The sequence below is a fragment of the Scatophagus argus genome, chromosome 6, assembly GCF_020382885.2.
Source record: "Scatophagus argus isolate fScaArg1 chromosome 6, fScaArg1.pri, whole genome shotgun sequence".
Classification (NCBI taxonomy): Eukaryota; Metazoa; Chordata; class Actinopteri; family Scatophagidae; genus Scatophagus; species Scatophagus argus.
The window spans coordinates 7,748,339-7,775,710 of record NC_058498.1 but is presented as its reverse complement, the minus strand read 5'-3'; the positions used below and the strand labels follow the sequence as shown (position 1 = coordinate 7,775,710).

Here is a 27,372-nt window from a genome sequence, read left to right as displayed (position 1 = left end):
CACCTTCCACACAATGACTGTATATAAAGATAGACAGCATGAGAGCTCCCAAAAATTGAAGCTAAATTATCTTGATCGCCCCCTTGTGGTTGGCTGCTGCACAGGCCCCAAGTGTTCATTTTTCTGACAAGTTTGCTTTTAATTAACTCCTCTATCTGCATAATCACTTCCATCATGTTAGTCTTGTAAGATTTTTCCAAAAATAATAAATAAATGTATTAAAAAAATATATAGAAATGTTATTGTTCTGTTCTGTTCAATGCTGTACTATTCCATAATGTGTTTTTCCTGCAGTGTAACTCAACAAGCTGACCCCTGAACAAACATGCTGAGCAGACAAACTCAGCTGTCGTGTTCCAAAAGAGAAGGAAAAGAATAGCAGCAAGGGGCAAGTGCCAACTTTGCATTTGTGAGTGATTTTGTTGATTTTTGTTTTTTATTATTATCATTATTTTATTCATTTACTGGACTCAAATTTTCTGCAATGTCAGGTTTCTGAGGGAAGTCAGCACACAAGTCTCATGGCGCGCTGGGAGACAAAATAATGAAAGGAGACGAAAGCATGACGGAGAAAAATTTGCACAAGAAATATCGTCAGACAGTAGATAAAAATCTTCAGATCAATCTACCCTAACCCCCTTTGTTATGCTTTTTTTTCATTAACACTGTGCCAGGACAAGAAAGATGGAGCATCAGTGTATCGATATCAGGAAACGCATTGCATGAAAGCAGCTTGTTGGGTCAAATAGCTCTGGTAACAGGTCTAACTGAATCTGTGTCAGGTTCTCTGTGCAGGCAGATCCACCACAGCAAGCAGCAGGAGGGAAATCAATACATTCTCTCTGCAGCTGCAAACAGTCTAATTTCATTGAAGGCTTCTCCCTCTTTCTCTCTGTGTACACGTGCAGGTTAATGAAGGTCATGTTATAATCCTATTAGCAAATGAGCCCTCATTGAAAAGAGATGAGCCTTTGAGTGTACAACAGAACTTTCCACAGTTTTATCTTTGTACAATTTGGAGAAAACAATGACTACTAATGATTGAGGATTTAAACAAATGTTCATATTTTCACCACGTAACAAAGCATTTTGCTTAACCTGATGTGAAATCTGCTGGACATAACACTGGCACAAAAACATGTAGTGCCAATATTGTTGCAAGAAAATTACAGAAAAGAAAAATGACTGGATTCAACGACTTGATTTATGTGAGCATTGTGTCCTTCCTGAAAAAAAGGATAAACTGCTATGTGTGTACATGTACCCTGGCCCAGGTCAAGGGTGTGGAGGCTCAGGGTCCTCGGTTTTGGAGGTGGTGCGACCAAAAGGGGCACAGCGACCTTGTTCTCCTCCTCTACTGTTGTCCGACAACAGGGGGTGGAATTAATGCTGGATGGAGCAGGCGGAGGAGTCACGCTCTGTGTCTTGAGAAGAGAGCACAAAAAACAATCACCACTTATTATATAATCTTCCTATCATATATTCTTGAAAGTGCATTTCAAATTCACTGTGATTTCACTACCATAAAACAAGTGATATGTTCTCACTTTAAGATCAGCTTCATGCTGAGGTGGGGTTGTCTCAGTCTGGATCAAATCAGGAGGGGTGAAAGGGCTGGCGGTCGCACTGCTGGACGGACTGGTAGGGGGGGATTTGTTGGACAAGGAACAGCCTAGTTCAGCACAACCGAGGATTTGGTCATTTAGCAGAGGACTGAACAGGTTGGTGTCCTTAACCTGAACAAGACAGCAATAATCAAGACTTCAGAGGCGTGCACGATGTAGCAGGATCTGTAGTCTGTAGTGAGGTAACTTCTGAGTTAACCCTGGATTTGATGTGATTGCAAGGGTTGGAAATTATTTTTTTTTGTTCACCTGCCAGTGTGGCTTGGTAACTTATGTTGTGCACCAAAACTGCTTCTGAGCAGGTCATGTTCAACACAATAGATCAAAATGTTTAAACGTGGTGCTTTCTGGCTAATTAAGATCCCAATCTCAAAATGTTGTACTCCTGTGTAAGAGGGTCCCTTCCTGTCTTTTTCCCTTTCATTTTTTTCTCCCCCCGTCAAAGCCATTTCATTGTGGTTTTGTATACCAATGTCATTCCACAGCACAGACTGATATGCACTTAAGTCTTGTACTTGCTCTACAGTTAAGATATGAAAATATCTCTTTAAATTAGCCTACATTTATATTTATTTATTTATTATTTGCTCTCAAACTAGTTGACTCCACCAGGGTTGTAGCTGAAAGAATATGTAAAGCAGCTCTGAGGAGTGGCAAACTTACAATTATGTGCTCACAAACAGCAACCAAATATATAATATATTTTGCCTTTAAGGCAAGGCTCCAAATAGTATGGTCCCATATTGTGTAAGCTGTTTGACTTATTCGTGTACACTCATAATCAATTAAACTTGACTTTAAGCATTTTTTGGTTCCAAAATACAGATGCTGAACAACAACCAACAACATGGTGAAGTGACACAGAGAAACTGAAAGCACCAAAGTTTAGTTAATATGTGGCATGAAGGTAGTGGTGGTGCGGATGCAGACGAGTTCTGTGTAAGGTGGTCCTACCTGGAGGTGATGGCTGACCTCATGGTCCTCAATAAACTCAAGGGCGGGAAGCTTTTGCTCCTCCTCTTCAACCTGAGATGCCAAGAAACTTCCTGTTTCCTTCAGATTCATATCACATCATGACATTAAACTGTACGGTGATCTTTAGTTGAAATTAACTGAACACTGACTCTTTGGTTCTTTAACCAACATCGACTACATAGTGTGAAGTGTTAATGAAATAGGGGTATTGATTTATCCATGAGGGTTTACGGTTGCCTTTGTTATTTTTATTGTTTTGTTATTGTCGTTCAGTGTAGTTGAATTAGTGTTTGCAAAGGGATTTTTTTTTTAATGTATCATACAACTTTCGTAAACTTTAATCAATATGAAAAATAAAGAATAAACTAAAAACTGGTGCTTTTTTAATGCATCATTGTAAAATCCCTTTCCCATATGTTCAGTTTAACAGCTGTCCACTCATTACTGTCAGAAACGCAATCTCGTAATCCAATATGCATTAAACAGCCCCTGATTGGCTGTCATCTGATTTATTGGCCAACCACAAGCTGTGACCTTCCCAACACTGTGACTATACAATGAGTAGCATTAGATGACAAATCCCATTTCTGCAAGTGAATCTGTGTGTTGATGAGTGTGTATGTGTGCATGGCAGTGTGTGTTAAGGGTGGTGTGTGGTGCTGCACTGGGCCTGCCACACTGACAGTATGGCTGGTGAGATAAGTGCTGTGAACAATGGAGAATAAAAAGCTTTACACAAACATAAAAAGACTGGGCGAGAGGGGGAGGAAGAGAAGACACAAGACGAAAAAAAAACACACTCACAGATCAACAACTGAGGCGAGAGCTGCAAATCCACCACAAACCAAGCATCCTAGTATGGACACTAATGGGTTTCTTTTGGCTGTACTGGAACCTCAAGGATTTTTAAATGGAACAGCAGAAGCTGGATCTGTGTTTGTGTGAGTGTGTGTACCTGTGGTGAAGTCAACATGGACTGTTCGAGTGTGCTTGCTGACTCGGGGGAGTAAGTGGTCTCTTCTTCAAGCTCTGGCAGGTCAATCATTCCGTCCCCCAGGTAGAGACTCACTGGGCCGACCGGGACACAAAGCTAAAGAAGGAAAACAAAGAATACAGTAAAGTATACAAAGTTAGAGTGGGCGTGTAGATCAAGTATAAATATATTCTGTATTTCAATATTCTACTCAAACCACAGAGTGCCTGTAGTCAGAAGAAGCCATAGTTAGAATTAACTTCTGACTAATCTGATTTAAAATTATTAATCATGCAAGCTTCTGTAACTTCAGTCATGACCACAGCACAAGTCAGTCAGGAGGTATGAGGTGTAATTATATCAGGCGACACCACTAACCAACAATGACCTGCTTCTCATGGCCGACAATAAAATACATGATAATTTCCTGTTTTTGCATTTTGAAAAGAAGCTACTAACCTGCAGTTTACACACAAACAAGGGTAAGAACGGCTAAGCTGTCGTGAGCAAAAATGGATGATTTATTATTCGACAGCTCAAATAAGTTTTGTTGTGTTAAAACTCTTGGTCTTTTTCCCTCCTCTCTGAATGCCTTGTGGAGCATGTACAGCAAATGTCAATCGTGTTGTCTTTGTATAACAAGCGCTATTTATCAGAGATAATTGCTTTACGGGCCAACAGCCTGTAATATCTATTGACTGATTGATTAACCTATTGATTCAATAAAAACAGTCCATCTCTACATATAAGTCCCTGTGTGTGTGTGCAGGTGTGTCTCTTACTGCTGCACTGGCTGCAGGACTGCAAGCTGTCCCGTGGCCCTGGCTCAGCAGAACAGTGTGGATGTACATATCTTTATCAGTCTGTGTGTCACACAGGTAGAGCTGCAGCACATCTCCAGTGTAACAATCCAAAGCGCCCACCAGGGTGCGGTCAGAGCACAGCTTGCGGAAAGAAGCAGTGGCCTCAGCAGTCCAGCTTCCCTGCAAGAGACAAACGACGACATTCTTATTCATTAAACTTCCTAACACGTTACAATACCCCGAAGAAGACTGTCATGTCAATTGATCTTGCATTGCAGCTATGAGTGTACAACCATATTTCTCGAAATCTGTAGCATGGCAGTTTGATTTTACAGCTAAAGTGTCAGCAGCTGCAAGCAGCAAGACAAAGCTACAAAACACCTCAAGTACATACAGCACCCCACCAATTTGCACTTTTATACCTTTTAATGGCATATTCAAATATAAACATAGTAGTCATGATGTGGGCCATGAAAAAAGAAAATTCCAACACTGAGGGGAAGGTTTAGAAATAACCAATCAAGTCAAAAGCAGGAACATGAAACTCAAGCCTGTCTAATGTACTAATGCAGGATGGACGGCTGTGACATTAACCAGAAGTTAGAGGCAGCCCTTAGAATGAGTCACCAGGTAAGTGTGAATACATTATTAGATACGCCACCAGACTCACACTGGTGGGTTTAAGTCCAGCAAGTGATGATGGAACAGCTTGTGCAGGAAGAACCGAATAACACGACCTGAGAGACACAAAGATAGAGACACAGACGCTGATCAGCTTAGCCACAGTAGCGGACGCTTTATTGTTCAACTGTTTAAATGTTTGATGTCCGTACTTGAGGAACTTGAGTCTGGCGGTCTGTACCACCGTCATGTCACCAAAGTCGACGTAGTACACTTTAACCTGAGTGGGGCTGATGATCTGATGGATAACCACACGGTAGAACCACATTCCTTTGGGTGACACGCAGCAGACCTGACCCCGTCGAACAAACCGATCAGGAAGGCGGTAGCGGTCTGACACCTCAGGACAGGTGTAACATTGTCTAGAGGAGACAAGGGAAGAAAAAAAAACAAAACAGTAAATATACAATAATTTGTTCTTTATAGAAAAGCATCAGAAAACTAATGTGATGATTACATTTTGGGATATTTTACAGCACAGTCCACAGTGAAAACAGTTTCCAGCTTCTACTTTATCGCGGTCAGCTTCTACTTAATGATGTCAGCGTGGTGGGTGAATATTACGTATCTCATTCAGTTTCTTGTCACTTCTTTCAACTTACTAAAAAAATTCTCAAGGCTAAAGAGGAACTGAATTAAGACTAAACAGCGATGTGAAGATGTAGAAAATTTTTAAATGTATATAAATGTTTGAATTAATAAAGTGAGTGTGCCAGGCATGATGAAATGCTAAATATAAAAAGGACATTATACACTTCATTACTGATTAAACTGAAATTCTTAATAATGCAACTGGCACAATAGGTACAGCAAGTGTTAGTACATCATCTGTCAACTCAACATGTCCACAACCTCATCTCAATCATCATGTCCTCCAGAGCTCGGGCCTCCTCACTCTCGCTGAAGCGGACGTGGAAATGTCCAGGCGACTCCACCTGCTCCACCAGGACCTCTACCAGTTCTCGAGGACCATGGCGCGTCGGCTGTTTCAGACGCTGATTCTGCAGGGCGTCCAGGGGCACCGCAGAGCTGCAATACACCTTAATGGCAGGGTAGATCTCTGACACCTACCACGTTGACACAAAAGCAGAACACAGCAGTGTTACTCTATGTTCAGAAATATTTGACAGCAGCTCTAATTAGTATCAACAGCTTTCAGGTTTGATTATAATCAACATTTTAAACAAGGTAAACTAACAAAAGCGCACTGATATCAGCTTATTAAGGGCAATGAAAATTAATTATTCGCATGGAAGCTCCAATTACCCAATGAAGTCTAGAGACTGTCCACACAGGCTTGTTAACTAATAAAGAGAAATATGATGACTAACTATTTCATGGGTCTTGCAATTGTTACTGGTCTCCAGGTCCTCATTTTTGTCATCTGCTGCGACATCATCATCGTGTCCGTTCAGCTTGCCTTCCCAGGGAGACTCTCCACAGCTGAAGTAGTAGCTCGTAAATGGGTGCTTCACACCGTCAGCCGAACTGTCAGTCTCCACTGAACCTATAAAATAAAACAGAAGTCTTCCAGCTTTGATGCATGGTATTTCCAGCTGACGTCCCAGTGAAGCAGAATGTCTTGTCACGTGATTGTCACACACCACCATTTATCATGATGGATTGTTGAGTAGAAGAACATTGAATATTTTCGTGCACACGGCAGCATCCTACAGAAACAGGAAACAGGTTCTGCAAGTTTCTGACACCAAGTGGGAGAATTTTAGAGGCAGAAAGCTGATTGGCACTCAGTGCCAGTACTCCACTACATCTGCCTGACAATTCTACGTCTGTGTAAAACAACCTCCTTAAAACCAAACGATTTCACAATAACAAAGATCAAGCACAGATTTTATTTGCTAAACCTACATGACATACCTGGCAGTACTCCCTAATGAAGTGATGAGGGTGATACTGATGGCTGGTAAGTGAGCACACACCTGATTGTTTAATGTCACTGTCCTGTATGTCCATGACTATCCAGTGCTGTCCGGTGTTGTGTTCTGCAGGTTTCAGGTGGAAAGTGTCACTCATGGCGCCGACCAGTTCAGTAACACTGACAAAGCCGCTCTGTTGGAGTGGCAAGTCTTCACCAAAAAGTCTCTGAGGGGAAAAAAAAGACAGTCAGATCCCCTGTAAAGTCACCACACATCTTTCATTATCACCCGAGTTCAACTCATGTGCACAGAAACATCTTTGTCCTCAAACTGCTCACTTCCTAATTGTTATTGGGAGTAGGCAGGTAGGGCTACTTTCTCTATCAGAGAGCTGCTCAAAAAAAAGCAAAGCTGAAACAGTGAAGCCAATGCCTTTCATTGCGCTGAATGTGTAGAGACAAAACCCAGTTTCTCAAATGCATTTTTAAGCTCGACTTACTTGTCATAAACTCTCATATGGCACTATGGAGAGAAACAGGTACCCAGCATAACTATTTTTTTTCTTTACCTTGTACTCAGCAGGCAGATCGTGGACCGATAATCCACCACTGGTCTGACCTACAACCTGTAGAGTCACAAACACATCAATGGTTTCATTTCAAGACTTGTAACCGCGGGTCTTTGTTACCTTGTGTAGCAAAATAATTCTTGGCACAGAAGGTAACATAAAGGTGAAACAAAGTTTTGCAATCACTAGCGACACTAAATCATCTGCTCTTAATTATAACTAGAAGGTAATTGTAACCTTGCGTAGTTTGTCCTTCAGCTCAGGTCTAATTGTCCCAGCGACTCCATTCTGCATGATTTGCTGGCGAAGCTCCTCCTCCAGCTGGAAAAGAATTTAAGTCAAAAGGACAAAGATAACTGTTCTTGGAGAAAGTCATTATTCACAAAATCACCTTGTTCAAGGGGTCCCTGGCAAAAAAAAGGGTATTAATTTATTTTCACTACAATTCAATCCACAAGTAACACAATGACAGACTGTAAGACTTCTTTGATCATGGGTTTCATACACTATCTGTAACAGAAAAAAAACAATAAGGAACAACTGTTATCATTGGCTTGAACTGGAGATCCTGGGACAAAGACTTGTCAAACAGGGGCCTATGGTCTAATTTGTGTCAGTTTAGGGGTCCTTGATGTGAAAAAGTTTAGGAACCACTGTTCTAAGCAACAAGACACACATGCAGGTACTGCATTTTCTTGTTTAACCTGAGAACAAACCTCGAGGACACGTTTCTGAAACAGCTGACCTTCCCGGCAGATCTCTGGATCTGCTCCCTGGTTCTTCTCGACCATCTCTGCCTTGTTACTGACATCTGTTGACTCTTTATGGACAGAGTCTGACATGGTCTTGGTAGAGGGCTCGCTCAGAGGAGACTGCTTCACTGGGACCTCAGCTGGAGTAAACCACAGAGGTGTTTCAAAAAGGAAGATAACAGCAAGGCTACAAATTAAGAGAAGTCTATCCTCAAGTTTTTTTCAAATCAAGTTTGTGCTGTATGTTTGCTTGTCATTACTGACATAATAACCTCACTAACTTTTAACCAATTCATGGACAGATTAATTATCCAATCTTAAAAAAGCCAAATGTAAATGTTTTTTGAGACATGGTCTAGCAAGACATTCAAAGTGTGGAAATTCATCTGTGTATCAAGAAACTAACAGAACTGCCTGTCTAATAACAAACCTGGGGGTTTTGCCGGTGCCTGCGTTTTTGTCTCTGGCCCTTTGGTGGCTGCCTTGTCAGGTCGAGGCCACCCTGACTTTATAGGTCTAGTCCTTATTGGCAAGCTGGTCGGTTTCCACATCAGCGTGGGCAGCAGAGGTTCCCTCAGGCTCAAAACAGAGCCCAGCCTACCCTGCTGGATAAGAACCAGGTCCGCCACTGCCTCCAGCATTTCTCCAGTGGAGTAGAAGCCGTAGTTGTGGGCACGCAGCGGGTGGCCAAAGCAACGCAGGAAGCAGGCCTCCAGGTCTGATAACCGAAGTGGACCCTGGGAGAACATCTGCATTATTACTTGAAACGAGAAAATGTTTTTCAAAAGCAGAGCTACATAAAGAACTATCAGTGAGGACTCTAGAAGCTCTAATTTTGTCCCATTTCAAGAGGAAGGAAGGCTGACTTAGACAGGGTGATTCTAGTTATTGTTAGCTTTTTAGCAAAGAGCTGAAAACCATACACAGTCCCTAAAAGTCCACCTCAATATGGAGGCTGCACGCAATACGTTTTGGTGAGAAACAATTTTAAAATAGCCGCTGACCAACAAAAACATCACAGGTTATATTCAATTCAAACCTGGGAGAGGAGTATGCGGAGCTGCGCCCTCAGCTGGACAGGAACAGCCAGAGGAGCACGACCTCTTCTGGGAAGGACCACAGGAGGAGACGAATGACAGTGGCGGGGCGCAAAGTTGCTGAAACCCCCTCCCTTGAACTTCTTGTCAGCCTTAGATACGCGTTGCTTAGCTACCAGCTCCTCAATGTTTTGGGTGGACTCGTCACCAACAGCTACAATGCCAGACATACCAAGGTGGTGGTTTGAGAGGACAAAGGCACAAAACACTAACAGGCTTTTTTTTTTTTAAATCATTGCTTAACTGAAACAGAATTAAACAACAAATACATGCTCTTATGAAAAAAGGAACTCTACCCCTTAAGAAGATGCTGCCATCTGGCCTGAAGTTAACTGAAACAACATCAGGCATCTCCTTAACCATTTCCATGATGTTTCTGAAGCCCAAGACTTTCAGGGGCATGGGATGCCCCAACATGGACACGTAGTCCCGCCTGAGCTGCTCAGGCTCCAAGCCCAATTTGGATGAAATGAGCAAAGAACGAACATCCTTTTTCAGCTTTGCCAACATGTCTTCCTGGTTCATCTGGTCTGGTGGCATCTGCAAAACCCAGCAAGAGGGACAAATGAAATAAAACAAATGACTTGGGAGGAACACCAGACAGGAGAACAAGTTCATATTATTGACTGCTTTTAGTCAGTCTGCTGCCATAAGAAAATGTCTTGAATCGCGTTTTTTATAACACAACACCACGTCTTCAAATTTTAACTTATCTTTAAGAATCATCTTTAAAAATATTTATGGATAAAGAAAATGTCACTGAATGATGAAAAGTTGAGTCTACAACGTCGCATTCAAAGTAGTCGCTTTCGGCCATCTTAAATCGTTACCTTTGACATTTGATGGCATTACAAGTGCAATAAAGCTTCTTGAAATAACACGCCTGCACCATAAACATGAGTAAAAAAGTAGCCAACAAGTGCAGACACATCACCGCCAATTGCACATGACTCAGCTACTCAATTAGCAAAAGTTAAGCTAGCCTCCACGCTGTACCACAGAAGATCTGCGTAGGCTGGCAGCGGAACCCGAGAAGTTAGCTTCACCAAAGTGCCGCCGCTGCAGTTTTAAACAGATGAATTTACAGTGAATTTAACGGTACATTTGAAGGTACTCTAATCATACCGTTAGTCCCAAGTCCTCAAAATCTTTCCCACATCCTCCTACGATATCTGGAGCTTTTATTTTCCTTAACACCCACCTTCTCCACACCTGCTGCTGCTGCTAGCAGACCACCGAACACGTTGGGGCGCAGTCGTAAGTGTAAAAACAGCTCTGAGGAAAAAAAAAAACAGGTAACTTATATTCATGAAAGCCTCTGCTCATATACAGCTTAAAAATAAGTACAAACACAAATCAATTTTTTTCCAGTCGGCTACCTGGCTAAGTTAAAACAAACTGTCCCGTCGTTTTGTTCTTACAGTAGTAAGAACAGAGATCGTTTATTTCCAGGAGCGGAGACGACGACGCGTTCAAAACAAACAGCAACGCGAACCTCATGTGGACGGTCAGGTTGGCCTACAGGGCCGCAGCAGATCCAGAGGCCAGCCGAGAACCAGCATGCAAATAAAAAAGTCAACTCTCTTTATACATTTTGAAGCAGATCCTTGACTTAGCAGTGCGATTTATTAAGCACAAACTTACTGATATTTATTTAGATTTAGATTTCTTTAATCGTCTTACGTTTAAGGCATAGGCCAACATGTATGTGCCAAATAAGTTAGACTGGGTTTGCATACATACAATGTGCAGTAAAATTTTAAAATACATACATGATTAAAATATGATTGATATATTGTAAAATGGGTACAGATATCAGAATAATATTCCCTCCTTGTCATATCTGACATTGTGCTATCATTTATTCACTTTGATTCAAGCACTATTTACTTAAACACTTAGTATGTAGCATTTTGACATAGTCCTGAGCCAACAAGAACTTGGCCCCCTTTTCAGGGCTTACACTGGTTGGTTGTAGGCACCTTTGCCCGGGTTTGCACACAGAGGCTTCCAAAGCAGAGCAAGTGGGTCCCAAAATCAATTTAAAGTTAATTAACGATGCCGTAGGGAGGATATTGCATGTCTTCTAATGTAAAAACACAGAAGAACCACATCAGCTCTTTGTTGAAAGAGGCCTGAGTCTGTACATTCCCTCTAAAGACAAACTGTGACTCCCCCTGAGCTCCCCTGACACAATTTGTCCCATTAATAAACTCTGATTGCTGGACTGCTACCCTCTCTGGATGGCATAAAGATACAAAGATTTTAATGAAACATGTCAAAATCTTTTATATTTGATATGACATGCACTCATGATAGTAATAGTGAGCACGATTTAAGACAAAAATGATATCAGCTCGCCTCCACCAACTTTCCAAAGCAATGATGTCAGCGATTTTAGTGGGACATGTCTAGATAAGCTCCTGTGTCATCTACTGAAAACCTGAGAAAAATTAGGAAAGATTAGGAAAAATCTTTACTCTCTTCACAGGAAACTAGAATTACCTCTGTGCACCAGTCAAGTTGCAGCTTACATCCATGTCTGTCCAGGCTCATACATGTAGTAACTGAAACAAGCCTCCTCACATGGTGCAGCTACAAACGCTTGAAGCGCAGTATCCTCAGAACCAATGAGCTTATGGTGGACTACAGGGCTTCAAATGTGTATGTTGCGGCAAAGGAATTCTAAAATGTGTGCAAATTGCCAGCACAGAAGATCTATAAAGCCAGCACAGTTTCAAGGTAGGCATTTGAGATTCGTGTCACCGATCCAGGATCCACATTATTATCTCAACATTTTCTTTTGTTTTAGTTTGCTAGTTTGACAGCAGATATTAAGTATCACGCTCAGAAAGGTCCACTGAATTGACTTTGTTTGATAAACAAAGCAGTGGCACTCCCACTACTGTCCTCCCACAGTCCAACAGTCAACCTAATTTACAATCCACATATTCTGCCTGATTAACACGGCAGACGGCAGCACCACTGACTCCAGTTACAGACCTCCAGCCAGAGGAAGTAACTCACGGCAGTAAAAGTGATAAAATTCCTCTTTCTTCTCTGCCTACCACCAGCCCATCAAGCAGAAGCATCCCAACAGCCATCACTTTGATGCTCTTTACTGCAGAGCCTCCAGCCACTATGGAGAAGTCCTCCAGTGTCCACCCCAGTCACCCTCCAAGATCCAGAATGACGCCCAGGAAGGAGAGGGGAGCCTCGGCGTCTCCCAGAAGTCACCGACAAAGGCCATCAAAGACAGGCCGCGTACCTGAGGCATCATCAGCAAGGAAAGAAAAGCAACAGAAGGAGAGGCCAGAGACGAATGAGGTGGAGCAGGAGACAGAAGTGAAGGTGAAATCCACGGTGGTGGACATCGATAGTGTGAGAGAGGATGAGGTCAAGGGGGAGAACCTTGGGCTCTTGGAAGCAGCACAGCAGGAGGACAGTAAGTGGAAACCAGAAAGTACAGGATCTGAAATCGTATGTTCTGAAAGAAAAATCCATAAAATAAAATAAACAGCAATGTAAATGCAGGAATGTGACGACCTAAATAACTTCTTCATTTTGCTCTCGAGGAATCTTAAGAGCTCGAAGAGAAACTCGTTTTTCTGTTTAATCTGAGTATCTTGGCTGGGTTTCTTCATACTGACCCCAGTGGATCTCTGCAGGTCTGAAACACAGGAACTTGGGCGTGTTTGAGTGGCTGCTGATGGTCTTCGTCTTGGCTCTGGTTCTCCTCTTCCTCCCTTTTTCCATCTGGTTTTGTGTCAAAGTACGACTACACAACAGACCAAACAGAAAACAAACACTGTAGAATAATCTCCATAACAAAACTGAGACTGATTTCTAGATACAAGGTAAAGGACTAGAACTGTATCATCCAAATTTCCTCTGAGACATCAAAATTCTGTTTCGATCTTTTTAACCTCCACAAGAAGTAAAATATTTGGAGAAATTAGGGGAAATTGTGGCTTTTTAGCACAAGTGAAAGAGCTACTTTATAAAGTCAGTGCTTTCACCTTAAATCCAATGTTTGCTTTGTAATCCACTGCACTACAGTACACGGCCAACACAAGAAAAATGTGTCAGCGTCCTACCACTTTCTGACTACACTGCATGTACAGAGGCAGTGTATAGCAGCCTTGCTTGTATTGTATGTCATTTGGACATGCCAGCTGAACTTGCTGATGTCTGTCATTTTGATTGACAGGTAGTGAGGGAGCATGAGAGAGCTGTGATCTTCAGAATGGGGCATCTATTGCGTGGAAGACCCAGAGGACCAGGTTGTCACCGATTGCCGTAGCCCTTTGTTTTCATTTGACAGCAGTTATTTAAAAACTGTGGCTTTGCTTCCATCAAGGATGTGTCAAATCAGGTTAATTGACATGTGTGTCAGTGTCAGAATTACTCTTGGTTTTGGTTGGCTGATGAACATCCAGCTACAGGCGCATGAAACATTTGAACACCCCTCAAATTGAGAGCGAAAGATCTGCGCTTTCTCGATCAAACAAAATTAATAGCAAAAATAACAACCTTCTCTCTCTTCTCTCCAGGCCTTCTTTTCTACCTTCCTCTCCTCGATGTGTGTCACAAGGTCGACATCCGACTGAAAATGCTGAAGGTTCCTGCTCACACGGTACAGAACAATTAACAAAAACACAACTGAGGGTGTACCCCGCCTCTCACCTGTTGTCATCTGGGACAGGCTTCAGCCCCCCCACCTGCCACCCTGATGGATAAAGCAGTAGCGGTATAGAAAATGAATGGATGGATGGATTTACTGTATATGCACTTTGCTTTCCCTGAATGTACAGTAAATCCTCCATAGTTCATAAAGAGGCTGATGGACTTGTACATCCACTTTCATTATTGTACCTTCAGGGAAGTTTATATTACAGTGAGACTCCATCTTTCTTACACAGCACATGAATTATCGCCCCCTACTGAACAAATTTACCCAATGGTGACAAGAGATTAATTGTGCGAGGCTTCTAACAGATATTTTCCTCATATATGCAGGTGGTGACAAAGGACTTGGTGAGGCCGGAGTTGAGTGCAGTGTGTTATTACCAGATAGAAAATGTCGCCTTGTGCAGCACAGTGCTGTTCAGTCTGACCACAGCGCTGCAGACTCTGGTCCAGGCAGCCGTCCGAGATGTTCTGTCCCAACACACATTCAGCCACATCCTGCTGCACAGGGCGAAGATCGGACAGAAGATACGAGCGGCCGTTGACTCTGTTGCTTGCCGCTGGGGCATCAGGGTAGAGAGAGCAGACATGTAAGACTTGTTGTAATTTGTCTTCTCTGTATCAACCTTCCTCTGCTGCATTTATTTTGTTGAGTGAATAACTACAGTCAAGACTAAAAAGGACATTACATCCTGTGGCAGAAATGTTTTGTTGTTTAGCTTTTGTTACCGTGGATGCAGAAACTGATCTCGATGCCCCTCCTGCACTGGGTGAGCATGTATGGTTGTTAAACGCTAATGCAAATCAGTGGCTGCAGGAAGAAGCTCTTGAACTTCAATCCTGACGGCCTGACATCGGAACCTGATATCAACAGCCGATGGTGTAAATGGCTCAAGAGAATTTAGATTTAGATTTTTAGAACAAAGACACTGATGTGTACAATACAAAAGGGTGGAAATGTTTCTGAAAAATGCTTCACTTTCCGTGTCCTCTGCATGCAGTGATTTTTCCAGTAAAGAAGAATGTAGAGATTTGTAGCGTGCTGTGATATTCATGCTGACCAGGCTATCATTTGATTTCCTGTCAGAGACGAGCTCAGTTTTCCTGTGGAGTTACAGCAGAGTCTGGCTGCTGAGGCTGAAGCCAAGAGACAACAGCAAGTCAGAGTGAGTAACTGTACCAGCTTTTGGTTAAAAAAAAAAAAAACAAAAGTTTAGTATTTCATAGTTGAATGCTTGGTTTTGTTTTTAAAATGTAATTTCATTTAAGAAAAACACATTTCAAATGGCAGTGCTTCTCTCCTCCAGGCAAAAGCAGCAGAAGGGGAGAGAGATGCCTGGGAGGGGTTCAGGTCTTCCCTCCGTCTCCTCCACCCAGCCCTGGTCTTTCCACTCCCTCCAGATCTCGTTAGCCCAACCTCTGACTTCTCATCCCTACCACCCCCTCCTCCCCCCGCAGTCAAACCAGATGGTGAGATGACAGAGGAGGATCCAGAGACAGACTCACCAATGATGTGACGGACTGTGGTGGGATTGGTTGAAATTAATGTGAAATGTAAATGGTAATTATTATTGAAGAGCCAAGAAGAGTGTGAGCCAGCAAATATCAGCTTGTGGTGGAGCTTCAGAAGATTTCGATCATGTTAAATAAAGTAAACTTCCAGCCAAATTACTGTGTTTATTTGTGGTTAAAATATGATCTCATATTAAAGATTTTTCTGACTGATATTGAAGTTGAGTGACGAACACTGAAGGGTCAGAGAGTCTTAATTGGAGATAAACTGAGTGTGTTTAACATTTTGACAATTTCTGTGTTTTGTAAATAAAGGCCAAGGAAAGTCTAACTTTTCAAAATGTCATCTCTTTATTTTTTGGATGAAAACCAAAACTAATTTGCCTTTACATGGAAGACACAGACACAAGGTTAAACAAAACCACAGCAAGCCGTTATATGAATGGCAATCTAATTACATTCACTCTGGTACAACAGCCAAGAAGTCTGAATATTGTACAACCTCCTGATACTCTAAATACTTTTTTCTTACTCATGTGGCAGCATTGGTGGATGATGCTGTGCAGGTGAAGGGGTCCCCTCTGATGTTATTACGGCAGAGAAAAACCATGGAATATAAAACCCCAAATATGCTTTTAAAAATAGTTCAACCAACATTAACTGGACAGTCCCACACATTGTGACACCTTATCAGATCACCGTTTCTTGGTCCTCTTGGTGCTGCTTGCCGGTTTGGCTTCAGCTGTGGTTTTCTTTGGAGGAGCTGGAGGTGTTACTGCTGGCAGTGAAGGTGGTGGGGTTCTCTTTTTCTCTGCAACACAAAAAATACATGTATAAGTTTTAATACTGTTTATACAATGTTTTTGTTTATCTGGTACCTTCTCTACTTTTGGCCTCCAGACTGGGAGGACCCTGCAGTTGTCTCTCCAGGTCCTGAATCTTTTCCAACGCTGCCTGTAGGGCTTCTTCAGCCTTCAGAGCTCGCTGCTCGGCACTCTGGACCCGCAGCTCGGAGTCACTGACAAACACATGGAAGGAAATCTAAGCGGGATGACCTTTGCAAGTACACAACTACAGTAGAGGTCCACAGTGGTCATTTCTGAATGTCCAAAGAAACTCTGCTTCTACAAACTTATTTATGGTTGAGGGTTATTGAACTCGACAGTGAATCGAATATATATTTATTTCCTTATTGTTCTTATGATAGTATTTTGCCTAATAATCTCCACTTGAGTCTGGAAGATGTAAAAGTGTCTTCGACTCCAATGATAATAAACTTACTGCAGTTCCTGCTGCAGTAGTCCTACTGTGGTCAAATCACTGAAAGCTTTCTGTGCTTCATTCGTCACTGGAGACCGAACAAGCTCCTCAGTCTGACAGACAGACAGATGGACAGACAGACAGACAGACAGACGGTCCGAGACGTAGACAGGCAGTTTGTCTGGTTGTATACACAGTAAAAGACATGACAGTAAAATACTAAAAGTGGGTGATTTAACTGTCTGACCCCATTCAGGTGGACGCTGCTTTCTGCAAGCTTTTTTTGCTTAATGTTTCCATCATAGTCAATCAGCTTCACCATTGGGCTCTCACAAACCGTTAGCTCCCCCTGCAGGACAACAGCAATACTGTTCATTTTTAGCAACTTAACTTGGATAGTACAGTACAATAAGCATGCAAAACAAGCTTTGCTCCTTTGATCATTTGTAAAATCCATTGTATTCCTCAAGAGTTTGATTACTTAGAACAGTTTTGTCTTCAACAAATTCAAATTCTCAAGGAAACAGTGAATACAATGTAGAAAAATACATGTTGTTCGTGTTATGCCTTTTATCATACAAAGCACTAAATCACTAAAACCTTCAACATAAATGACTAATTTCACTCTTCCAGACAATCCCGGGATGTTTGGAAACCATATTAATACCTGACAAAGCTCCTGTTGTGTTTCATGTCCTGCAGTGGTACACTGTGGAGAAACAAGATTACCATGACTGCCCTAATCATCATCATCATGTTTAGCATTCATTTGGTAACAGCTGCACATTATCACGTTAATGCATGTCATACAATAAATGTAAACCAAACAGCGCTGGTCAAAATTCTAACTCAATGCCATTATTCAAACAATATAATAACTTTTCTATACTTTAGTCAGGTCCACACTGATCAAAAGTTTAGCCTTCACAATACAAAAAATATTTTGGCACACAAGTAACTGAAAAGAGGCATACAGACACCAACTATAGGTGTGTTGACAGGCTGACTAAAAGCACAGATGTCCCACACAACAGAATGGATCTGGTCCTCAGTGTCTTGCTTGGTTACACTTTAAGAGGACTGATATGACACAGTACTACTGCTATACTGCTCTTCCTTCAACATTTAAATCACTAGAAAATAATATACGCTATATTTAATTATTTAAATGCCTAGATAAACTACACTGTGCCCACTAACAAGGGACAGACTGCAGAATGAGCTTAAAGCTGTGCAGTCACGATGTTCCATTTTCTCAAACACAGTCTAAATGCTTACAGGATATCACTGAGCTTTTCACTCATACGGCACAGCAGTACGAATCACCTCTTTCAATTCTGTCTCACATTCGAGTTCAGTCTCTGCTGTAGGCTCTGCTGAAACCTCATTGTTCTCCTGTAAACACACACACACACACACACACACATACACACACACACACAAAAGGCTATTATCAAAATGAAAAAAAATAAAAAAACAAACATTGCTGTGATTAATTCATAAACAAGTTCTATCCACATGGAGGGTATTTTAACCGACACCTCACCAGAGACTCTGTGCTGTCTGCTGGGGAGACTTGGACATCGCTGCTGGTGGCAGGGTCAGCCTTTCTGACGGGCAGATCCACAGGATCACCTTTCACTCCTGAGAGCAGGATCATACAGGTTTCCACCCAATCAATGCCCTCCCTCTGAGGATATACACACACATAGCCAGATGTTGGCTTGTTTATGATACTCACCCTTATCTGTAACTGCACTGTTAAAAAAGAGCTGCATTCTCGACTTTACTCTAAAAAACACTCTATAGGTGTATGCTAAAAAATTACAGCAGCTGATTAATTATATTGTTCTTCAGAGAAATGGTCCAGACAAAATGGTTTCAGTCAAATATATTTTTTCTTCCGGTTGTGCAGATGTAAAACACAATTAGATATCTGTCTTGAGTGTTCAAGTGTACTGCGAGCACCGATTACTTGTGTCACGCAAAAACATGCAGCCCTGATATAACTATCAGTTATTTGCTATTTATTTATTTGAACTCAGAACATTGCTTACCTGTAGCTTTTTGAGTTCATTCATCTCATTTTCAACATCAACGTCATGTTGGTTCTGCAGAGTCTGCTCCTCCAGAATCAGCTTGCAAGAGCTGCAGTTAAAAACAAACGTAAATTCTCCAGTAAATTCTTCTTTGCTGATCCTCCCCCAGTCAGAAATTTTTATAAAAGACACTTTCAATGTTAAAGAAAACTTTACTGCATTCTGTAGTAAACAGGTAAAAACCTCTACCTGATGATGTATCTGGAAAAAGAGTCCAGTTTCTCAGCCAGCATCTTGGCCTCCTCTTCCAATGTCTGCTGTGAAATGTTTGTTATGTGGTGTTCCTCTTCTTGGGTCTGGTCCTCGCTATGGTCAGGTAGCATGAGGAGCAACAGATCCAACATCCAGCGAATCTGAGCCATGTGAATAGACCTGACCTGGTAGGAGAGGTAACACTTAAACCTGTGACGAGACCTTGAAAGAGCGTGAACGTGAAAAAGCCAAAAAGGTCATTTGAATGATAAAAAAAAGGAAAATATTGAGAATCTCTTCTCCCCCAGCAACCACTGTGAACATGACCCTGATCAAGAAACACAGGGACAGAAACCACAACTGCTGCTAAGTGGTTGACTGTACAAGCTAATGTTGTAAACAACAAAGAAGAAACACAAGAATATCTGTGCATGACATTCATGGAGCTGATATGTTTTTGCAGCATTTTCCTTCCTTGACAGGTTGACTGAAACTAGTTGGCACTCACCTCCTCATTGAGTCTTTGGTTCTCACCATCAGTGAAGTTTGACAGGCTGGTTACGAACTCCTGCACTTTGCCTACCACCTTTTCTGTCTCTGTACTGTTAGAACAAACAACACACACAAGAGAAACAAAGAGCAACCAGGGAATATTTAAATTTCCATGTTAAAACATGGAAATTTAAATGTAAATTTACAGAAAAAGCAGGAAAGTATTTGCGACTCTGTTAATTAACTACTTGTTCATTATAGGTCACAGATCACTTAAAAGTGAAAGTGAAACAATTGCGTAGATGTACTAAAGAACATTCAGCATTTTCTACAAATTTATCTACAAAATGCTGATCAATGAAGCATCTGTCTTTTCCATTCATCCATTGTTTCAGCCAGTTGTCTTAAGACAGATTGTTGTATAAATTTAAACCTAGTAGATTTATATGTACGAGACTCCAATTCATGACAACTAGTGATACCACTGCATGAAAAACGTACTATGGGTCATAAATGTTGTTTTTGTTCTTGTTTTCTGTCTGCCAGCAGGAGATGCTCTGCAAGGCCTTTTCAGCCAAGCTCTGCCACATGTAAAGTGCCTTTTCCAATTTCTGCCAGTCAGAGACGGGCTTCAATTCTGGTTGGCCAATCACTCTTCCAAGCTTGGAAACCCAGGACTCCATCGACCCGAGCAGAGACGTGATCTGTCCGTGGGTCCCTGAAACAGCATGGCTGGAATCAGTTTCAACACTTTAGCCCATATCTTAAGAATACTTTTCCAAAAGATCCATTAAAACATTCATAAAACACAAGAGACAGATATACAGCATATTATTCTGTGACTATAGCCTGCGAGTGAGCGTCAGGACTGCAAAATCTGACAATCACCATAGTCATATTTTTGCAGCAGTCAGTAGTTCCGCTTGTTTCCAGATACCCATTTGGACTACTGTCAAGCAAAATCTAAAGCAATGCCACATGAAAGTGTATACTTTGCTTAGCTGTTGGTAGATCTCAAAATCATTTCATTTATTTCAACTAAAATTCCTAGAGGAACTATTCATAATTGTGACTCTGATGGCCCTCACCGCTATCTCCGCTGACTTGCGTGTCCAGCTGTTTGAGGAGCTCGGACAGGACCCCGTCCAGCTCTCTTACAGCTTGCTGGCCTCCACGGGGTTCACCATTGGGAGAGGGGTGTCTTCTGAACAGACGAAGGCTCATATTCAGCCATTTTTCCTGGACGTGGCCGAGCTCGGCCAGTGTCTGTTGGCAGCAAAGCAGTTTCTCGCCTTGGTAGCACTCACACTGGAGGACCAAAGCCTGCAGAGAAACAGAATACAGAGGAAGGCATTAGGAAAACAAAGGAAAGTTTCCTGTTCACTAGATATACCTCATGACCCAGATTTTAAAATATCCATAAGATGTTTGGAATACAATGTGAAAATGGATGCTAAAACATTACGTTAAACATGCTTAGACTCCTCAGTTAAGAACCATGTAGATAATTTTTCACACTTAATTCATTTCTACAGTTGAGTAACAAGTGATCAGTAGTGGACAAACATGAGACATGTGAGGTGAAGGAAACAAACGACAGAGGTTCGACAGGTGACAGAACGAAGGGGATGACACGGACCAGACAGAAAAAGTGATAATTATCACGAGAGATTAAGTGATGAGATGATGTGACTGGATCAAAAACATGACATGAGCTGAGACAGATTAGACAGATAACAGTAATAAGATTAATGTAAAAAAAAAAAAGACGCAAGACAGATGACAAAGTTTAGATACATCAGAGAGATAACATCAATGACCATAATCAGTAAAAGACAAACACACACACAGGAAGTAAATGGACTGTCTTACATTTAACCACTGGTTCAAATCAGCATAAATCTTTTCCAGTGAAGCCTTCTCATATTTGGGATCAGGACACCTTCAGGTAAAGAAAGAGCATCTTATGCAGAATACACACACAAACTCATCTTCTTCTCCATGACTTGGACTGCTCATTATCAACAAATGGACTTCACTGGACTGAACAAGCATGCTAAATTAGGTCATAAAAGTTTTGTGGTGATATTAAAAACAATTAAAAACAAAACATTAAATTATCTCCTTTCCCATCTTCGGTTGTCCTTACTTGTTCTGTGTAGAGCCATCGCTGAGCCACTTGGTGATGCCTTGGTGGATGTCACTAAGCTGGTTGCACTGAGCATGCTCTTTCTTCTTCAGCTGGGATGTGAAAGCAGTCAACTTCTCCTTCCATTGGTTAATATACTCCATGATGTTATTCAGGTCCTGTGTGTCCTGCAGCAGGACAGTCACTTTCTAAGTCCAAATGCAACTGAACCACCAGTAACACTTAAAAAGGTCTCCTGTGTTGTGTTAAAGGTTTTTGAAAATGATAAGAAACAGGAACTGCATTGTTACCTGTGAAGTGAGGTAAAGGCTGCAGTGCTCTGCTGTCTTGAACCAGCTCTGCTCGCTGATATGCAGCTGACTCATGAGCTTCAGCTTCTTCAGACTGATCAACTGACAATCACAGAACAACACGCTGAACTTGTTTGGACTGACTTTAATTGATATTGTTTTTACTGAGCATCTTCGAGAAAATTAAAATGAGGCCACCCGCATGTTCACACTTTAATGAATGCCTTATGCAGGCCCTCCAGGTCTCCCTTCAGGGTCCTCCAACAAAAAAGGCCATAGCACTCCATACACGAAAACAATCCATGTTGGTCTGCATTCTCACTCCCTCTGATTGCACAACCAGTTACTCGATTATTTAACCAGCATAACATTACGCCAACTGCACATAAAACAAATGAGGTTTTAAAAAAGGCAGAATGGCTCACACACCTTGAGGGCGAGGCAGAAGGTGAGCTGACTCCAGCAGTCTCTCTCCTCAGTCATGTGGAGCAGCTGGGCCTCAAGGCGAATCCTCTGTAGCTCGTACAGCTCGTGGTAACCCTGGACCACACTGAGAAGAGAGGAGACACCTGATCACATTTTGTACTTTTACTGCATGCTTACTAAACTGCACTTGCACTTGAAATATTTGCCTGAAATAAATCACTCATAATGTTCATGCCGTTGGAATGCAAATGTGACTTGGACTAAGTGAACACAACTTCCATGTTTCAAAGGACTGACTCTGAGTTGGTGTGTGTCTGCTCTAGGGCACCAGCCAGCTGCTGGTGAGCACGCTCTGCTTGCTGGGAAACAAAGGCATCGTGGTCTCTGATTCTGGACAGTTCCCTGGGAAGAGGTTTGCACACCCATAAATAAACCACTTCATAATAGCACACTGTTATTAAATCACCACCCAGCAGCCTGACACCTAACCTACGTACGTGCTGAGGTGCTGCATGGATGTCTTGATGTGGTGGATCTCCTCAGTGAGCCGCCGGTCCAGAGTCCGCTGCGCCACTCCCTCAGTGTGCAGAGCCTTCAGACGGTGGGGGATTCGCTGGAGCAGGGACTGGTAGCGCTGTCTGGACACACAAACACAAGGGCTTCTGAGAAAAAAGCTTCCTGGGGTCATTACTGGAAATACTTTCAGAAAACGTCAAATTTATAGGTGAATAAATATGTGTCAAATCCTGTTTCAAAATTAACCTAACAGAACTAACGGACTTAAGCTAACAAAAAGGCAATAATATTCTAGAGTTGTGCTTCATTTTATATGACTTCTTATTCCCATCCATATTTCCACAGTCTGATTTTAACTGGTTCAGTTCATTAAACTCATTCATCCAGTTTAACCATTTAGCTGCTGTCACTAATGTGTTGACTGCTAACCTGAGCTTGGCAAGCAGCTGTCCTCTCTCAGCACAACTCACGCTGACCTGCCTGATCAGTTCATGGAACACAATGTTGTAGATGTTCTGCTCCACCCGAACCAAATCCAGCAGACCCTCCATCTGTAAGACATTTCATTGCACTGTTTCTGGTATGTACAGACGGCTATACTTCTGAAAGAATCTCTGAGCGCTTTCGTTTTTCATATACAAATTTTACATCTTTAAATATGTTGTGGTTATGACAGGGATGTTATCTGCAGAAAAAAACACACCCGAGCAGCACAGTCCGCATACAGTATTTTTGATGAGGCAGGAGTTAATGCACAAAAACATTAAAATCTGGATATAAGCAGAGCAAGAGCCTGATGAAACACTGAGTGAAACATGCTGTTCTTGTCAGTGTTAATAAATGATCCTTCATCATACATAAGTCATGATTAGCACAGGCTTCTAGACTTGGTATACTGTTTGCTTACATATTCGGGATCATCTCGGTATTTTGTGCTTTTTTCTTACCTGCGAGAGCTCAGTCAGCTCTTCACTCTGCTGATCCACTCCAGCCTTCAGCAGCATGTCGTCCATCATACTCATCAGCTGGACCACTTCAAGTCTGCCACTGGGCCTCCTAGACACACAGATCATGCACACAAATCTGTATTAATACACATTTAAGGACTTTCATGAAAAAGATTCAGCCCTCATCTTACTGAATGGTACACAGTATAACCATTTTCTACAAATACGCTCTGTACCATCACTATTTCAGACAAGAAAACCTGTCATTGAAGAATACTCGACTAGACTGATTCATATTTATGAACTCACAGTGAAGGGAAGACCCGTAGCTTCTGCTCGTCATCCTGCAGCTGCACTGTGAATGCACTGAGGAAGAGAAGCAACAAGGGACTTGACAAAAACAAAACAATTTGACAATTAAGACATGAGGGTGCAGAGTTAATATGAACTAGAATTACCACCTCGCGGTTCTATTCTTCTACACACAAGTCAAGTTGTAATTTACATCCATGTCAGACCGGACTCATATAATAGTTGTAGTGACTGATGGAGAGCTGAATCTGAAGCTGAATATCATCAAAACCAATGAGTTCCTGGACTACGATGCTTCAGATATGGATGTTTCTGCAAAGAAGCTACAAACTCTAAAACATGGATGCTTCACAGCACAAAGGATCTGTGCAATCAGCACAGTTTCAAAGTGGACACCCAAGATTAATATCACCACTTCAGTATTTGACCAAATGTGAAATATGTTCACAATCCGCCCTTCTGTTCTTATGTTATGCTGTTGAATAATGGCTAAAAAAGTATGTTTGCAGAACATTATGATGTGACGGTGAAGTTGGCCTTTGAGCTTTTGTATACAAAATATCACCACTTGATCGTATTAGCCTGTGAGATGCTTGTGTTAAATTTTGTCATAATTAATCTATGAATTATTGAATTATGGCTAAAAACATGTTTTTGAATGTTTTGTGAGATGACAAACCAAGTAGTAAGTTCATCCTTGATTCCAAATGAGATATCTGCGGTAAATCTGATGAAACTCTCAAATGAGAGAGGTCGCATTCATGAGAATGGGACAGAGAGACGGATGCATGGACAGAGGGACGACCCCAGAACATAACGGCTCCAGTTATCGACTGAGCGGGGATATAATAAAGTGGATGTACATGGAAAAGCTGACTCACTCTTCATACAACTCAAGGCTCTGCAGCCCTTTGTTTTTCACAATGTGATATTCCTCTGGGACCAGACTTTCTGAGACACTCAAGTTCTGAAAGACAGAAAGTTCAGATGTATAGGTGAATGGCAATAGATGTGAATTTGAAGTCAGGACTAAATCACATTATTTTAAGAAAACTGCACAATCTTCTAAAGTGAATTTGAAACCATTTGAATATCTTTCTAACGTACGTTCGGTCACACCATGCCAAAGTAAATGTCCAGAGATGACAACATTAGCATGTGTTAAACTTCAAGTTACTGCTATACTGATCTCAAAGTATGGATATGGATACTGTTGTTCAAATTCGCATGGTAATCTTATCCTCCTTATTTTTTATCACAAAAGGTTAAAAGACCAGAAATTAAAAAAGCTGAGGCAGCTCGCCTGTGCGTTGCCACTCCGGTCAGTCAGTGGTGGGAGCGGTACTGTCTTCCTCTGGGTTACTGTAGCATCACACAGAAATGAAATATCCCTGGAAGACAATAAAAACATGCACATTTAGTCTCCTTGGGTCATCTGCACATTGCAGAAAACAATAATATTTGTAGATTGGCTTTGCCAAAGTCTCTGGTCTTGACAACGCAAAATCAAAACCAAGCTGGTTTTGTATTAAACCTGTCTTGTATTAAGAGCGCGTGGATAAATGTGTTGCTGAAATTACTGTAGTAAAGTAACAATTCACCGGATGTTTGGAGAGACAAGGCTGCAACAACACTGTTTACGTTATAGCTGACCTGCCAGCTCCAGTCAGGGACGTCGGCTGCTCCAAAAAGTATTTGTATTTCTTGCGTCCGAGTGGGTGATGCCAGACTGCATCTGGCCGTCTGATGCCATAGCCCTGTACACAAAGTCTGTGAGTCTGTGAACTGATTCCAGCCACACATAAATGACCCTCTTAGATATTAATGGGAGTTAAACGTACCTTGCAGTGTCGATGGTGTGCAGTGTGCCCTAGTGTGCACCTGTTGCAGACAGCAGAGGTAAGGCTGACCAGCAGTTCATCTGGGATGATCTGGTTGTTGATGGGGGGAAGCGGTGACTCTCTGCTTTCTGCTGGGACTTGAAAATTCAGTTCTGCTACTGAGAGAATCAAAATCAAACTCAAACAAATCGGCAGGTGTATAATTCACACTCTCATGCATGTGCCTCACAGTTTGATGTTTCCATATATAATAAAGTGTAGGAACTTCAGGATTCCCATATTTGTTAGGTTTATCACAACTTCTGGGGGAAATAAAGTATTGTGTATCAGATAGAATACTTTGATTCCAACTGGAAGAAGAGTCTTTGGGGAACCAGTGGGGTATACTTCAAATTAAGTGCAAGAACATATATATTGTATTTAAAAAAAAAAAACATTTAATATTTACTCAACCATTAAGCTTAGTTTAGATTTTTTCTTTTCTCGTCTCTTTTTCTTGAGTTTTATTCCCTAATGATTGTAGCTTCCATTTTCCTTCACTGTTAGTCAAGTTTCAGGAGAAAAGTGGAGTTTTTAATCATAAATAAATGCAAAAGTTTGAGGCTGTTGTGTCTATGTATCTAACTGGATGTGTAAACATTAGCTTATCATCCACCGGCTAGCTGAGCAGGACTGCCTGCACGGTGACCTCACCTCTGGTTTCCTTAGCCCGCTGCCCCCTCGACGAACTTGGCGCTGAATTGGCTCTCATGGGAGCAGACATCCTGGACTCACGGTGGAGATGTTACGGTAAGGTTTTGGCAGAAAAAAATCTGCGAAGTCTGACAAAGTCATGCGTACGAAAGGTTAGTTTTATTTGCCAAAAGCAAAAGAGCCATCTTTTTTTGGTCCGTTCTCCCTCTGAGCTTCGACTTCCTGGTCGCGTTGCCATGGAGACGCCTCGCACTCTCAGTGGACGCTGACGTTTGTTCGTTTCTGTCATTTTCTTTTTATTTTGAGACGACGCACAACGTAGACCGTGTTGACTAAATAATTAATTAAAATTGTGCAAAGTACATAGCACAGTGCAACATAAAGACATTGCTTTTATGTAAGTTCTTGTAGAGAAGACTGAATACTCCATATCAACAATTTAATGACTGAATCCAGCTACGTCATTGATCATCGATCATCAACAATTTAGTTACTATTAAACTCCCCATCATTTTAATGTTTGATGTAAAACAATAAATTACATTTTGATTTATCTGTACTTATTGCAGAAATTTACATTCTTTAAATCAATAATTCCATTTT

General features: G+C 41.6%; 3 protein-coding genes across 8 annotated transcripts; 1 reads left to right on the top strand and 2 right to left on the bottom strand.

Annotated features, from left to right (window-relative positions):
• Window positions 1-976: 976 nt before the first annotated feature.
• On the bottom strand, window positions 977-10,887 carry tdrd5 (tudor domain containing 5). 4 transcript variants are annotated; one of them, XM_046392081.1, is made up of 18 exons: window positions 10,731-10,887; window positions 10,477-10,626; window positions 9,648-9,891; window positions 9,294-9,505; window positions 8,685-8,991; window positions 8,219-8,394; window positions 7,740-7,823; window positions 7,503-7,559; window positions 6,998-7,160; window positions 6,389-6,564; window positions 5,910-6,124; window positions 5,210-5,419; window positions 5,047-5,113; window positions 4,356-4,556; window positions 3,556-3,690; window positions 2,580-2,678; window positions 1,548-1,736; window positions 977-1,424 (listed from the first exon to the last, which is right to left on the bottom strand). In XM_046392081.1, the coding sequence occupies exons 3-18, from the start codon at window positions 9,889-9,891 to the stop codon at window positions 1,167-1,169; spliced, it is 2,793 nt and encodes a 930-aa protein (XP_046248037.1). In that variant the 5' UTR covers window positions 10,477-10,626; window positions 10,731-10,887; the 3' UTR covers window positions 977-1,166. The 4 variants fall into 4 exon arrangements, with proteins under 4 accessions (XP_046248037.1, XP_046248036.1, XP_046248035.1 ...); XM_046392080.1 differs by having other exon boundaries at window positions 10,553-10,626; XM_046392079.1 differs by lacking the exons at window positions 10,477-10,626; window positions 10,731-10,887 and adding an exon at window positions 10,182-10,335.
• On the top strand, window positions 10,309-15,792 carry nphs2 (NPHS2 stomatin family member, podocin). Of its 2 annotated transcripts, none has more exons than XM_046392083.1 (8): window positions 10,309-10,461; window positions 12,426-12,796; window positions 13,020-13,123; window positions 13,562-13,634; window positions 13,905-13,987; window positions 14,371-14,630; window positions 15,128-15,206; window positions 15,348-15,783. In XM_046392083.1, exons 2-8 carry the CDS (start codon window positions 12,463-12,465, stop codon window positions 15,555-15,557), a joined length of 1,143 nt encoding a protein of 380 aa, XP_046248039.1. In that variant the 5' UTR covers window positions 10,309-10,461; window positions 12,426-12,462; the 3' UTR covers window positions 15,558-15,783. The 2 variants fall into 2 exon arrangements, with proteins under 2 accessions (XP_046248039.1, XP_046248040.1); XM_046392084.1 differs by lacking the exon at window positions 10,309-10,461 and adding an exon at window positions 12,054-12,093 and having other exon boundaries at window positions 15,348-15,792.
• A 92-nt stretch (window positions 15,793-15,884) lies between these two features.
• Window positions 15,885-27,012, bottom strand: axdnd1 (axonemal dynein light chain domain containing 1). Of its 2 annotated transcripts, none has more exons than XM_046392077.1 (26): window positions 26,770-27,012; window positions 26,077-26,234; window positions 25,889-25,992; window positions 25,539-25,626; window positions 25,117-25,202; window positions 24,233-24,289; window positions 23,924-24,032; window positions 23,406-23,527; window positions 22,958-23,098; window positions 22,758-22,862; window positions 22,464-22,584; window positions 22,035-22,136; window positions 21,745-21,911; window positions 21,468-21,537; window positions 20,684-20,918; window positions 20,097-20,313; window positions 19,612-19,705; window positions 19,101-19,288; window positions 18,870-18,960; window positions 18,359-18,502; window positions 18,139-18,207; window positions 17,480-17,521; window positions 17,060-17,161; window positions 16,834-16,925; window positions 16,431-16,570; window positions 15,885-16,363 (listed from the first exon to the last, which is right to left on the bottom strand). In XM_046392077.1, exons 1-26 carry the CDS (start codon window positions 26,837-26,839, stop codon window positions 16,248-16,250), a joined length of 3,030 nt encoding a protein of 1,009 aa, XP_046248033.1. In that variant the 5' UTR covers window positions 26,840-27,012; the 3' UTR covers window positions 15,885-16,247. The 2 variants fall into 2 exon arrangements, with proteins under 2 accessions (XP_046248033.1, XP_046248034.1); XM_046392078.1 differs by having other exon boundaries at window positions 26,077-26,228.
• Window positions 27,013-27,372: the final 360 nt, after the last annotated feature.